The sequence below is a fragment of the Lentinus tigrinus genome, assembly GCF_003813185.1.
Source record: "Lentinus tigrinus ALCF2SS1-7 unplaced genomic scaffold L226scaffold_4, whole genome shotgun sequence".
Lineage (NCBI taxonomy): Eukaryota > Fungi > Basidiomycota > Agaricomycetes > Polyporales > Polyporaceae > Lentinus > Lentinus tigrinus.
Genome location: NW_027137913.1, coordinates 1,416,558 through 1,427,576, shown reverse-complemented (window position 1 = coordinate 1,427,576; position 11,019 = coordinate 1,416,558). Strand labels below are relative to the sequence as shown.

Genomic DNA, 11,019 nt, shown 5'->3' with positions numbered 1-11,019 from the left:
GAAGGTACATATCAACAAGTTCGACGTGCCACCCATTGACGTACGCTACTGAGTACTGAGTACTGAGTCCGAACAGGTCCTGGTATGAGATCTTGTCCATTGCAAAGGGTTCGTACGAGAAAGTCATTAAGTCCGTGAAAAGTCCTCGTCCTCCTAACAGCTACTTCAAAGACCGACAGCCTTCAGCAGACGGTCAAAGTCGGGCGTCCCGAGGCCAGTGACCTACAGAAGAGCATACGTAAGTCTCACCGTTCCAACGTTCCCCAGCAACAACAACAACGCGTGCGCGCACGAAACAACCACTCACCGGGTCCCACCCTGCAGTGGCGTTGAGTATGCGAGTCGGATCGCCGTCGCTGCACGACACACTGCTGTACCCCGCAGCGATGTCCGCGAACGCCCCGGCCCCCTTCGCGTACAGCCACGGGTTCAAGAAGCCCAGTCTGTGCCTCCCTGCCGAGACGAGCCTGTCGTTGAGGAGCGTGACGATGGACGCGAACACGGGGCACGCCGCGCTCGTCCCGTAGACCTGCGCCCAGTAGCCGGCGTCGTACACGGTGTAGTTGTCCGCCTTGACCGCGACGTCCGGGATCGCGCGCCCGCTCGCGTTGTATCGGCCCGCGTTGGGGTCGTGGTGGGAGATCTTGTGGAGGTAGGTGGACACGGCGGCTTCTTGGTATGGGGGGCGGGCGAAGTAGTTGGAGAATCCGCCGGATGAGCCCGTCCAGCCCACTTGCGGGTAATAGCCCGACGTTCCACCTACGGCGGTGATGCTGCCCGTGTGTTAGAGCCAGAAGCGCGTGCGGTGTGATGGAGAGGAGAGTGCTCACTAGGGGCAGGTGGCCGGGAAGTTGGGTATGAAGTCGGTAGTGTTGTTAATGAAATCGCAGCCCGCCCCATCGTCACCAGTAGCAAAGATCAACGAAGAGCCACGCGCGCTCAGTTGAGCGTACACCTGGCAGATCTTACTGAATACGAAGTTGGACAATCTGAATGAAGAAGAGCGGTTCCAAAAGCACACTCACTTTGTGATGTCGAAGTCCCAGTTGTTCTCGAAGTGTGCGTAGCTGGTACTAAGGACCTGCGGCAGTTCTGTGTCATTGAGCGCCGCGAGGAAGAGCGCCTCGTCCAAGAAGCCGGACACTCCATCGGTGACGTTGTTACCTTCTGTATAACTGATCACATAGGCACCTGTAGCAACGCCCACCGTATATTGTATGTCGAGGTCCTGCACACCAAGGGATCAGCATTATGGTTCGACATCGTCCGTGAGTGGCTCTTACCCCCTCTATCACCGAGTAAGGATTCGGAACGTCTTTTCCGCCATCCCAACCCACGAACGTGTAGTTCGTCTTCGACGCATCAATGTCAGTACGATATCTCTCCAAGAAGGTCTGCCCACAATCCCGTCAGATGCGACTAAGATGACCAGCCTGGGTTACAACATACTGTCAGGTAAGGGTAGTGGGGTTCGTTGCCATAGAATACGGTAACTCCGAGAGTAACGTTGTTCTTGACGGGCTTTGAGGGAATGTGATAGAGCTCCTGTAGGCATGCCGGAATAGTACCCTGGGTACAGACGGTAGAGTTCGCATCGATGTCGGTGTTCCATCGTTTCTCGGGGACCCGGACGTCATGGATGAATCGTTTGGATTTGGTCGGGGACGACTCCAGCTTGAGATCAGGGAAGCTACGCGACATCAACATATAATCGTTGATCTATAAATAATACGGTTACTCACGTAATTGTAGGATGAACGAGATCGACATGCTGCTGAAGAGAAGCAGGCAGAGAGTAGGACAGTGTTCGGACGACTTCCTTGCCGCTTTCCTTGTGGGCGAAAACGTTGAATTCGGTACCGAAGAGCTCGTTCGCCTTGCCGACTGGAACTTCGAAGCTGATCCAATCTCCAGCAGCCGAGCTGCTGATGGCGGTGAGGTCGTTCTCTTTCAACCATGCATTGACAGCATCGACAGCGTCAGCTTTAGGAGCAACGAATTGTGCGACCTGGACGCGTAGGTGTTAGTAATAGAATAGTGTAGTGTGAAAGTTCCTATCACGTACCTGATCCTTGGACAGCCACTGCTGATATGTGGGGCTCTCGGGGTCGCTCACGCTATACAGCGCGTCAATGAGACCGTTCGGGTCGTTCTGATCGAGAGCAAAACGGAGCGTCAACGTCTGCTCCGGGGAAGCCGGGCCGACTTCGGTGAAGGCAGCGGGAGCGGCGCTCCTGGATGCGTGGACTTTCAAGTCGCGCGCCAAATGCGACGTTGCGCTACAAAGCGTCAACAGAAGGGAGGCAAAGGCGAATCGCAGGGGAAGCATAGCGAGCAAGCTTGAGGTTGATGATGGGTACGCATCGAGTTCATATACTGGCAGAGTGTATAACTAGGCCTCTGATGCCCTGCGTGTGCCTCTATGTAGTCTCGGCCGACTAGTCCTCATGTCAATGATTCGGGGCCATGGTAGGTCTGTCTCCGCGGGGCACGATGATTCGGCATCAATCTGGATCGAGACTGCAAGTCCGCGCAGATGGGCACGCGCCGCGTCTAGGCGTCGTCATCAGTGCAAGACGACTCACGGGATGGCGCGTTCTCCCACGGCGGCGATTGGGCAGCGGGTATAGAGTGTCGAACAGATATAATCCTGTACAACCCCGTCAGTGACAGGCAAGGGCGACGACGCTCATCTCAAATGGAAGAACCTGGGAAGAACATCCGCACCTGGACCAGGACAGTCGGCCCAAGGAGCCCGAGAGATCAATGTACATGATCGGCTGACTGCGCCATCGTGAACATGGCAACATATCTTGCGTGCGACCTCGAGGCTCGGAGTCGTGATTCGGAACGCGTTGATGGCTGTGCTCCATTGGGTCGCCATGAAGTTCGTCAATACTTTGCTCCACAGGAATTCCCGAAAGCCTTGATCCACGAATGCTCACACGGTACGCAGCTGCCGTGACCTACATGGAGTGGGCTGATCCAGGTCGTACTGACGCAGGAGAGCTTGCACCACCCGGTCGAGCAGAAACGACCATGATCCAGCTATCATAGAGACAATCGTACTTAGGCCTTCGGCGATTCTATCTATTGGGGTTAATCTGTGGCTTACCTCAGCCTGGAGCAGCGTCAAACCAAGCTATTTGGGGGATACTGTTATATTCCCGTCCTCACCTGGTCATGACGCAGTGTCAGTCCAGACTCGTGTGGTTGTTATCGCGAGCAGCGACTCACCAATCACACACCGGTCTAAGACTTCCCGGTTCTTCAAGTTCTAGGCAGGGGAGCTTTGACGTGTCCAGATCGTCCTAGACCATGCATTGCACTTCAGCTGTGCAATATGGAAGTCATAGAACGTAACACAAGCAATGTTTTCGGAGAAAGGGCGCATGGAGGAGATGCGATTGTTGCGAGGTTGCCACAGACCTCGGATAAACGGGATCGGCAACTGCCGAAGAAAAAGTGAACGTCCAGAAATGGCAGGTGTCTAGGAACTTCCATCTAAGTGTTCGCCTCCTTGGACTGCATTCGCTTACTAGACCGCTTTGACTCTGCAGTTCTTCAACAATAGTGGTCTAAGAATTTTTGCCAGACTCTACTGCATATCTGCCCGAGAAACACGGTACTGGCGTTATACTCAAGAGCTCGATTGCGTTTTCCGATCGATTCCAAAGACTGTGCCGGACATCTTCGGGTACACCGAACCTTTAGTCAGTTATTTCGGGATCTCCTACTGGATGACTACTGTGCAAGAACTACCGTAATGCTGCAGATAGAAGATGTTGCAAGGCAGGCGAGCGGCACCGTTATCCGGTCCGGGCGTCAGCAGAGCCGGACCCTGGGAATATTCCTCGCAGCGTTGTTCCGAGGAGCCTTTCGGTTGGCAGCTTCGTGCTTGTCTCCTTCTATCCCTGTTCAAGCTCAAGACGAAAGCAGCAGCGAATTTTCTTGAAGGGACACTCGTCCAAGGGCAGTGTTCCGTCGATCGCCCAGCCTTGATGTCTTCCGTGCATGCAAACTTCACCCCATGTCGACGCTTGCACTATCAAAAGGACGCGTCTCCACATGGATGGCCGCTATGTAGCGTTTCGCCTTTATGTAAGTGGACCCTGCAAGGTGGTTCCAGTATGGCGCTGACTCCCCGTGTATTCAGTCGCAAAGGCTCATAAAAGACCAGAGTTGCAGCTCTGTGGGTTTCTCATACCCATCTTCACCACTGAGACAACATGCACACCATCGAGAACACCACTTCCATCGCATCGCAGCCTGTTGCCATCGTAGGGATGGCAGTGGACTTCCCTGGTGCTGCCGACGCAGATGCGCTCTGGAAGATCCTTGAAAATGGCTTGAACACCGTCTCCAAGGTGCATTCGTCAGCGTGTTGCACGGTGTAAAATGTCGACTCACCATGTTTCTCCAAGATTCCCGAGCAGCGCTTCGATGTCTCGACTTACACCGGAAATTTCAAGCATCCTGGCCGTTCCATGAACGCTAGTCACGGCAACTTCTTGCCCGACCCCGATGCCTTCGACAATGCCTTCTTCCACGTCTCTCCTCGCGAAGCTCGCAGCATGGACCCGCAGCAGAGATTGCTGTTGCGCACCGCATACCATGCCTTGGAGGATGCTGGCTACTCTCCGAACGCTACCGCTTCTTTTGACCCCGACACATTCGCTACGTATGTCGGATGCGCAACATACGACTATGTTCACAATCTCAGGAATGATATAGATGTGTATTACAGCACTGGTATGTACTATCGGAAGTGCTCTATAGGTTTAGTACCTATCTAACACCTCATAGGAACACTCAAAACATTTCTTAGCGGCAAGATATCCTACGCCTTCGGGTTCGGGGGTCCTTCCATGGTTTTAGACACGGCCTGCTCGGCATCCGTGGTCGGGATCCATCAGGCATGCCGTGCACTCGCTGTCGGAGACTGCAATGCGGCGCTGGCAGGCGGTGTCAACGTGATTACCAGCCCCGATGTACGTCCTCCGTTTGCATCATATTTAGCAGAGAATTTCAACGAATAACTCGTAGATGTACCTGGGCCTCGCTCGGGGTCACTTCCTCAGCGAGACAGGTCAATGTCGCCCATGGGATGCCTCTGCGGACGGGTATTGTCGTTCCGAAGGGTGTGGCCTCTTCGTGCTCAAGCGACTCGCCGATGCCATATCCGAGAATGACCGGATCCTTGGTGTCATCCGGGGGATCGAAATCAACCAGTCGGGCAACGCACGGTCAATCACACATCCTCACATCCCAGCTCAAACTGCGCTGTTCGAGCGGCTCATTGCCTCGTCAGGCGTCCAACCGTCCGAGATCAGCGTGGCCGAGTGCCACGGGACAGGCACCCAGGCCGGGGACCCTACCGAGCTCCAAGCGGTTCGCCAGGTCTTCTGCGCCGACCGCGCGTTTGATAACCCCCTCTATGTTACATCGGTCAAGGCGAATATCGGGCACGCTGAGGCGGCGTCCGGTGCCGCCAGCCTCGCCAAGGTCATCCTCATGATGAAGAATCGCGCCATCCCTCGCCATCCCTCCTTCCAGCGGCTCAACCCCCGCATCCCCGACCTTGCCATCGACAACGTTCGTATCAATACCGATACCGTACCTTGGGTGTCCGAACGGAAGCGGCTGGCGTTGCTGAACAACTTTGGAGCATCCGGATCCAATGCTGCTTTGATCTTAGAGGAGTACGTTCCGCCGCTGTCGGCCGCATCTCGCATTCCTCGCCATACGGGTGTCGTCGTTGGACTCTCCTGCCGTAGCATCGCTGCCGCAGAGAAGCGCCGCGCGGCCTACATCGCACAGCTGGAGAATTCCGTCCACGGCGATGTCTCCCTACAGGACTTCGCGTACAGCGCAACAGCTCGTCGCCAGTTGCACAGATACCGGATCTCCGCTAGCGGACTGACCAAGGACGACGTGCTCAAGAACCTCCGGTCTGCCAAGATCGTCGAGGTTTCCGCTGCGGAGAACGTGGTGATCGTTTTCTCGGGGCAAGGTTCGCAGTATTTGGGCATGGGCGCGGACCTCTACCGAAGTCTCCCATCCGTGGCTTATTTTGTGGACTCGTGCGACAAGAAGCTTCTCGAGATGGGCTTCGTCGGCGTGCTGAAGGTCTTCCAGAATCCTGCAGGCGCACACTCCTTCACCGAGCCTGAGGAGTTCGAAGCGCTCCACTCGGGATTGTTCGTCCTCGAGTGCGCGCTGGCTGACCTTTGGAATTCATGGGGCATCCAACCCTGCGCGGTGATTGGCCATAGGTGCGTTCAAAACGGACTATCCCCCCGGATATGTGGCTAAAACACGGCTATGTTCAGCTTCGGCGAGTATGCGGCCCTTGTGTGTTCAGGGGTCCTCTCCTTGAATGACGGGCTGAAGCTTGTCGCCACTCGCGCGCGCCTCATCGCCTCCATGTGTACTCCCGAAAATACCACAATGTCCTCAGTGCGCGCCTCTCCCGAGCGCGTCGAAACCTTCCTCGGTAACTTCCCTTCCTTGGAGATATGCTGCTACAATAGGTGAGTTTTGCAGCACATGGAACGCTTCTCCTCTGACCAAGGAGCATTATTCAGCCCGGCTCATTGTACTGTCGGCGGCCGTATGCCCGACTTGGACGCATTCGAGAAGCTCTGCGAAGCACAGGGGATTCAATCCACCCGCCTAGACGTACCCTATGCCTACCACTCCGAAGCCATGGATCCTGTGCTGGACGGCCTCCGCGAGCTTGGCGGAGAGATCACCTACTCTCCGCCCAAGCTCCCTGTAATATCAAACGTCACTGGTACCCTCATACAGCCCGGAGACTTGACCCCGTTTACGCCCGACTACTTCTCGCGTCACTGCAGAGAGCCCGCGCGGTTCCTTCAAGGCATATCGGACCTGCAAGCTCACCTCGACGTCTCCACCATCGCTGCGTGCATCGAGCTCGGTCCTCACCCGACAACGCTCTCCCTCATCCGGAACCTGCAATCGGAAGGAGCGCCCCTGCTCGTTCCTTCGTTGCGCAGGAAGACCCGGGACTTCGAGACGCTTTGCGGGGCCCTAGCGCAGCTGTACGGCACATCCGCGCCTGTTCAGTGGAGGAAGGTATTCGCGAACCTTGCGCCAGAGGCCAGGCTGATCGACCTCCCCCGCTATCCATTCGCTGACACCCGCTTCTGGATCCCCTTCAAGGAGGGCGCCCCTCCGCAAGCGCATACCGCGCTTGCTCTCGCTCGTCAACCTTCGGCCCTTGAACCAAGTCCGGAGAAGGTCATCACCTTCGAGAGGGACATCGCTTCCGTAGCGGACCTTATCATGGGACATAAGGTCGCGGGCGCTGCACTCTGTCCCGCCTCCGTATACACCGAGCTTGCGTACGCCGCTACCCAGGAGGTCCTTGCCGATCTTTCTGACTGGAAAGCGGGGGACGTGCTTGACATCTCTGATACCGTCTATCCCAAGCCTCTCGTGTACACCCCAGGAAGTCGAGCCAAACTGGAAGTCGACATTGTGCCTTCTGGACATGGTGCTGGTTCCTTCAGCGTCTCGTCCGTCAGCGAACCAGGCGCACATCCTCAGATCCACTGCAGTGGGTCGTACAAGAGGAAGACGTCGGAGGGAACCCTCGTAAAGCTCAGTCACGCGAAAGCGATGCTGGAGCGGGAGGTGCGGCTGCTCTTGTCCGGGGACGGAACCCTTCAGCCGGAGACCTTCGGCACTCGCACAGTCTATGACCTTCTCTTCCCCAATGTTGTCAGCTACTCAGAGCTCTATCGCACAATCCAGACGATCACCGTGAACGTCAGCCAATCCACCGCCTACGCCGTCATTCGACTCCCTCAGGTGCGACCGACCTCCGTAGCTCCCTTCGTGACCAACCCCATCTTCGTGGACACCCTCTTGCACGTCGCAGGCTTCCTTGTCAACTTCACAGCCGGGATGAACGGCCACAACGCGTGCATCTGCTCCCAGGTCGATAAGCTCAAGGTCGTACCGGAGGTCGTGGACCCGTCTGCACAGTATGGCCTGTTCGCGTCCGTCACGCATTCCGACAGGAGCTCGACCGTGGTCGATGTCTATGCTTGGGAGCTCACTGATCCCGGACGACGTGTCGTCGCCTCCCTCAAGAGGGCCCGCTTTCGCAAGGTGCCCATGGCGAGTCTGAAACGAGCCCTTGGAGCCAGTTCGGCGCCCTCGCATGCTCATGTCGCGCCTCCTCGTCACGCGGTCAAGCAGTCATCTCACACGCGGTCCGCTAGCAAAGAGAACCCGCCAGCTCTCAAGCAGGTCGATATACCAGCCATCGGGGCTCAGCTCGCATCCGAACCAGAAGACGATATCCTTCATATCATCGCTGAGACTGCGGGTCTCAAGAAGAACGACATCATGCTCGACGCCGAGCTCTCCCACTTGGGCATTGACTCGCTCATGATCTGGGAGCTCGTCTCCCGACTCCGCTCTGTACTCCGCGCCGATACTGTCGACGCGCATGCGCTTGCGGCCGCGACGACCGTCCGTGCGCTCGTGGACATTGTCATGGCAAAGCAGGGACCGAGGACGAGAGAGATTTCCTCAACGAGCAGCACCGTCACTCTACTCAATGACGAACCCGGACAGTACTCCTCTCCTCCCGTGTCCCTGCCTTCCGGCCAGCTTCGAGGTGTATCTGCGCTAAGCGTCGTGAAGGAGGTCCTGTCCACGATCCTCGATATTCCTGTAGACCAGCTCGTCGATGGCGCCGAGCTCAGCAGCCTGGGGCTCGACTCCCTCACCTCCATCGAAGCTCGTCATGCTTTCCAGACCCGGCTGTCAATCAAGATTGACGAGGAGACGATGCTCGCCTGTGGCACTATCAATGACTTGGTCTCCGCTATCTCCGCGGCGATGTCTCCGGGCTCGCCTTCTGGCTCCACGCAGTCCCCGACTGCCACGCGTCCCGAAGTCATTCGCCTACAGACAGCTCCTGCGACATCCAAGCCCTCTCCCCCTCTCGTGCTCTTTCACGACGGTAGTGGCCTGATTAACGGTTATGCGAAACTCGCGCCTCTGGGATGCGACATCTGGGCTGTCCAGAATACCGGGTACCAAGCGAACCATGCGCTTGCAGGCGTTCGGCCAGGTACTGAGCTGGTCTCGATGGCCATCGACTACGTCGGGCTGCTGACCACCCTGTTCCGCAACGAACCTGCATTCCAAGGAGGGTGCATCTTGGGAGGTACGTTGTAGACTTTTGGATAGTGTATTCAACTACTGAGCACTCGCAACAGGCTGGTCGTTTGGCGGGGTCCTGGCATTTGACATTGCGAGGCGACTGATGTCTGCTGGTACGAAGGTGAAAGGACTGATCCTCATCGACAGTCCCGCTCCCCAGACGAGGAGCACGATCCCGGATCCGCTCATCGATGCGATCGCGACGAAGGCTTATGCAGGGAACGGCATTTCCCACCGCACCGTAGCACTCGTAAAAGAGCAAATGCGCTATGCCACCCGCGCCCTCGTCAACTACGACCCCAAGCAGAGCGCTCCGACTACGTTCAAGGGTCCTCTCCGCGCGGCGTACCTCCGCTCTCGCAAGGGCAATGAGATCCCTCCATATGCAGGAGAGGTGACGGCTGATCTCCGTGTGCGCGCGTTCTTCACGAAGGCGGGCGACGAATGGACCGTTCCGATGTGGGAGGAGGTCCTTGGTGAGAAGATGGCGACCTTCGAAATTCCGGGAGACCACTTCGCAGTATTTGACAAGGAAAACGTTGGTACTTTTAGCCTGCCTGACTCTTTCTCATGCGCTGACTACTGTCGTACAGATTGCCGAGGTATCGCATCGCTTGCAGGAGGCCGTGGACTACCTTGGTTGAGTGCTATGGGCCTACAGCGGTATCGAATTGCCAGTATATGCGAAAGAATTGTGTATGATGTGGTTGACAGTGTCGAAAGCAGTGATAGTACTGGCTACAATTTGATCAGAGAATCTTTCCGTAGGCGTGTGGGGACTTGTAACTCGATGAATCGTGATTGACTGGACTTGTGACCGAAATGGCATATGTGAAGGTTTGTGAAGGGTTTCGCAGTGATGTGCAAGCGCTTCTGCGAAGCACGAAGGAAAACTTTTCCGACTGCCTCCAATGCCCCTTCAACGGACGGGATATTCAGAATGAAGATTGGATCCAGAAGTCTATAGTGACAGAAGACACTCGTCAGTATGTCCTTCAAGCAGCTAGTTCTGCGAGGTAAGGAGTCTTACCACTAGCGCCGGTTCATGCCAGTATTGTTGTCACAGAAACTGACGATCCAGCAAGCCATAGGCGAACAGACTTTCGTCTCCATGTATGACAGAGAACCTGGATGCTCCCTTGGATTTTAGACTTCAAATCAATGTGTTTGCAACACAAAAAGCAGTCTGATCATGAGACGAAAGAGGCCACGTCATATACGAAGCGGCCGCATAATGCGAAGTCCCGCAGCATCAACATGGTGCACCTGCAATTATTGGATTCATCCGAAGCCGTGGAACATGGCAGTCGGAAGAGTACTGCAGTGTCAGGCATGAGCAGAGAGGTACGTCGTTAGTAGTAGTCCCGATAAGCATCAGCGCTTCGGACAAGCAGTTGTCGTGGGACCCCATGGGCAACCTCCAACGAGTGTCTTCGCGAGCGATGACCACCTATCGGGCATCGTCTCAATTGCATGCAATTGCGATACACATCTGGAGGAGACTTTCCGAGGACGTAAGGGTCCTGCTCTCAAATGGCGATTGAGGTCGCCGAGCACTTGGCAACACGGTGTCATTCTCTCGAGGATCCAATGTCTATGACGATATGGAGGCAAGGCGCGAAAATCACCATGCGAATTCTCGCATATGTTACACCGTGCAGATTGCGGGCATCTCAGAACATTGCAGCGGTCTCCCATCTGGGCCGCCGGCACGTCTGAGATGCGTTGCAACTAGGAGACAGCGGCAGTAAGAAGACTCGCCGTCATTCACGGGTAAAAACACCCGTAGTGAATGACGACTAGTCGTGAAAT

At 56.0% G+C, this 11,019-nt stretch overlaps 2 protein-coding genes across 2 annotated transcripts; one reads left to right on the top strand and one right to left on the bottom strand.

The window, feature by feature from the left end:
* Positions 1–165: 165 nt before the first annotated feature.
* Positions 166–2,329, bottom strand: L226DRAFT_456353 (family S53 protease-like protein; the record flags this gene model as incomplete). The annotated part of the gene is made up of 8 exons (XM_067675289.1): positions 166–222; positions 308–773; positions 831–968; positions 1,026–1,228; positions 1,284–1,394; positions 1,450–1,690; positions 1,743–2,008; positions 2,066–2,329. The coding sequence occupies 8 exons, from the start codon at positions 2,327–2,329 to the stop codon at positions 166–168; spliced, it is 1,746 nt and encodes a 581-aa protein (XP_067539965.1).
* A 1,957-nt stretch (positions 2,330–4,286) lies between these two features.
* L226DRAFT_501951 (ketoacyl-synt-domain-containing protein) lies at positions 4,287–10,007 on the top strand (the record flags this gene model as incomplete). The annotated part of the gene is made up of 8 exons (XM_067677856.1): positions 4,287–4,367; positions 4,425–4,752; positions 4,807–4,991; positions 5,047–6,275; positions 6,333–6,533; positions 6,588–9,211; positions 9,264–9,745; positions 9,801–10,007. The coding sequence occupies 8 exons, from the start codon at positions 4,287–4,289 to the stop codon at positions 9,849–9,851; spliced, it is 5,181 nt and encodes a 1,726-aa protein (XP_067539964.1). The 3' UTR covers positions 9,852–10,007.
* Positions 10,008–11,019: the final 1,012 nt, after the last annotated feature.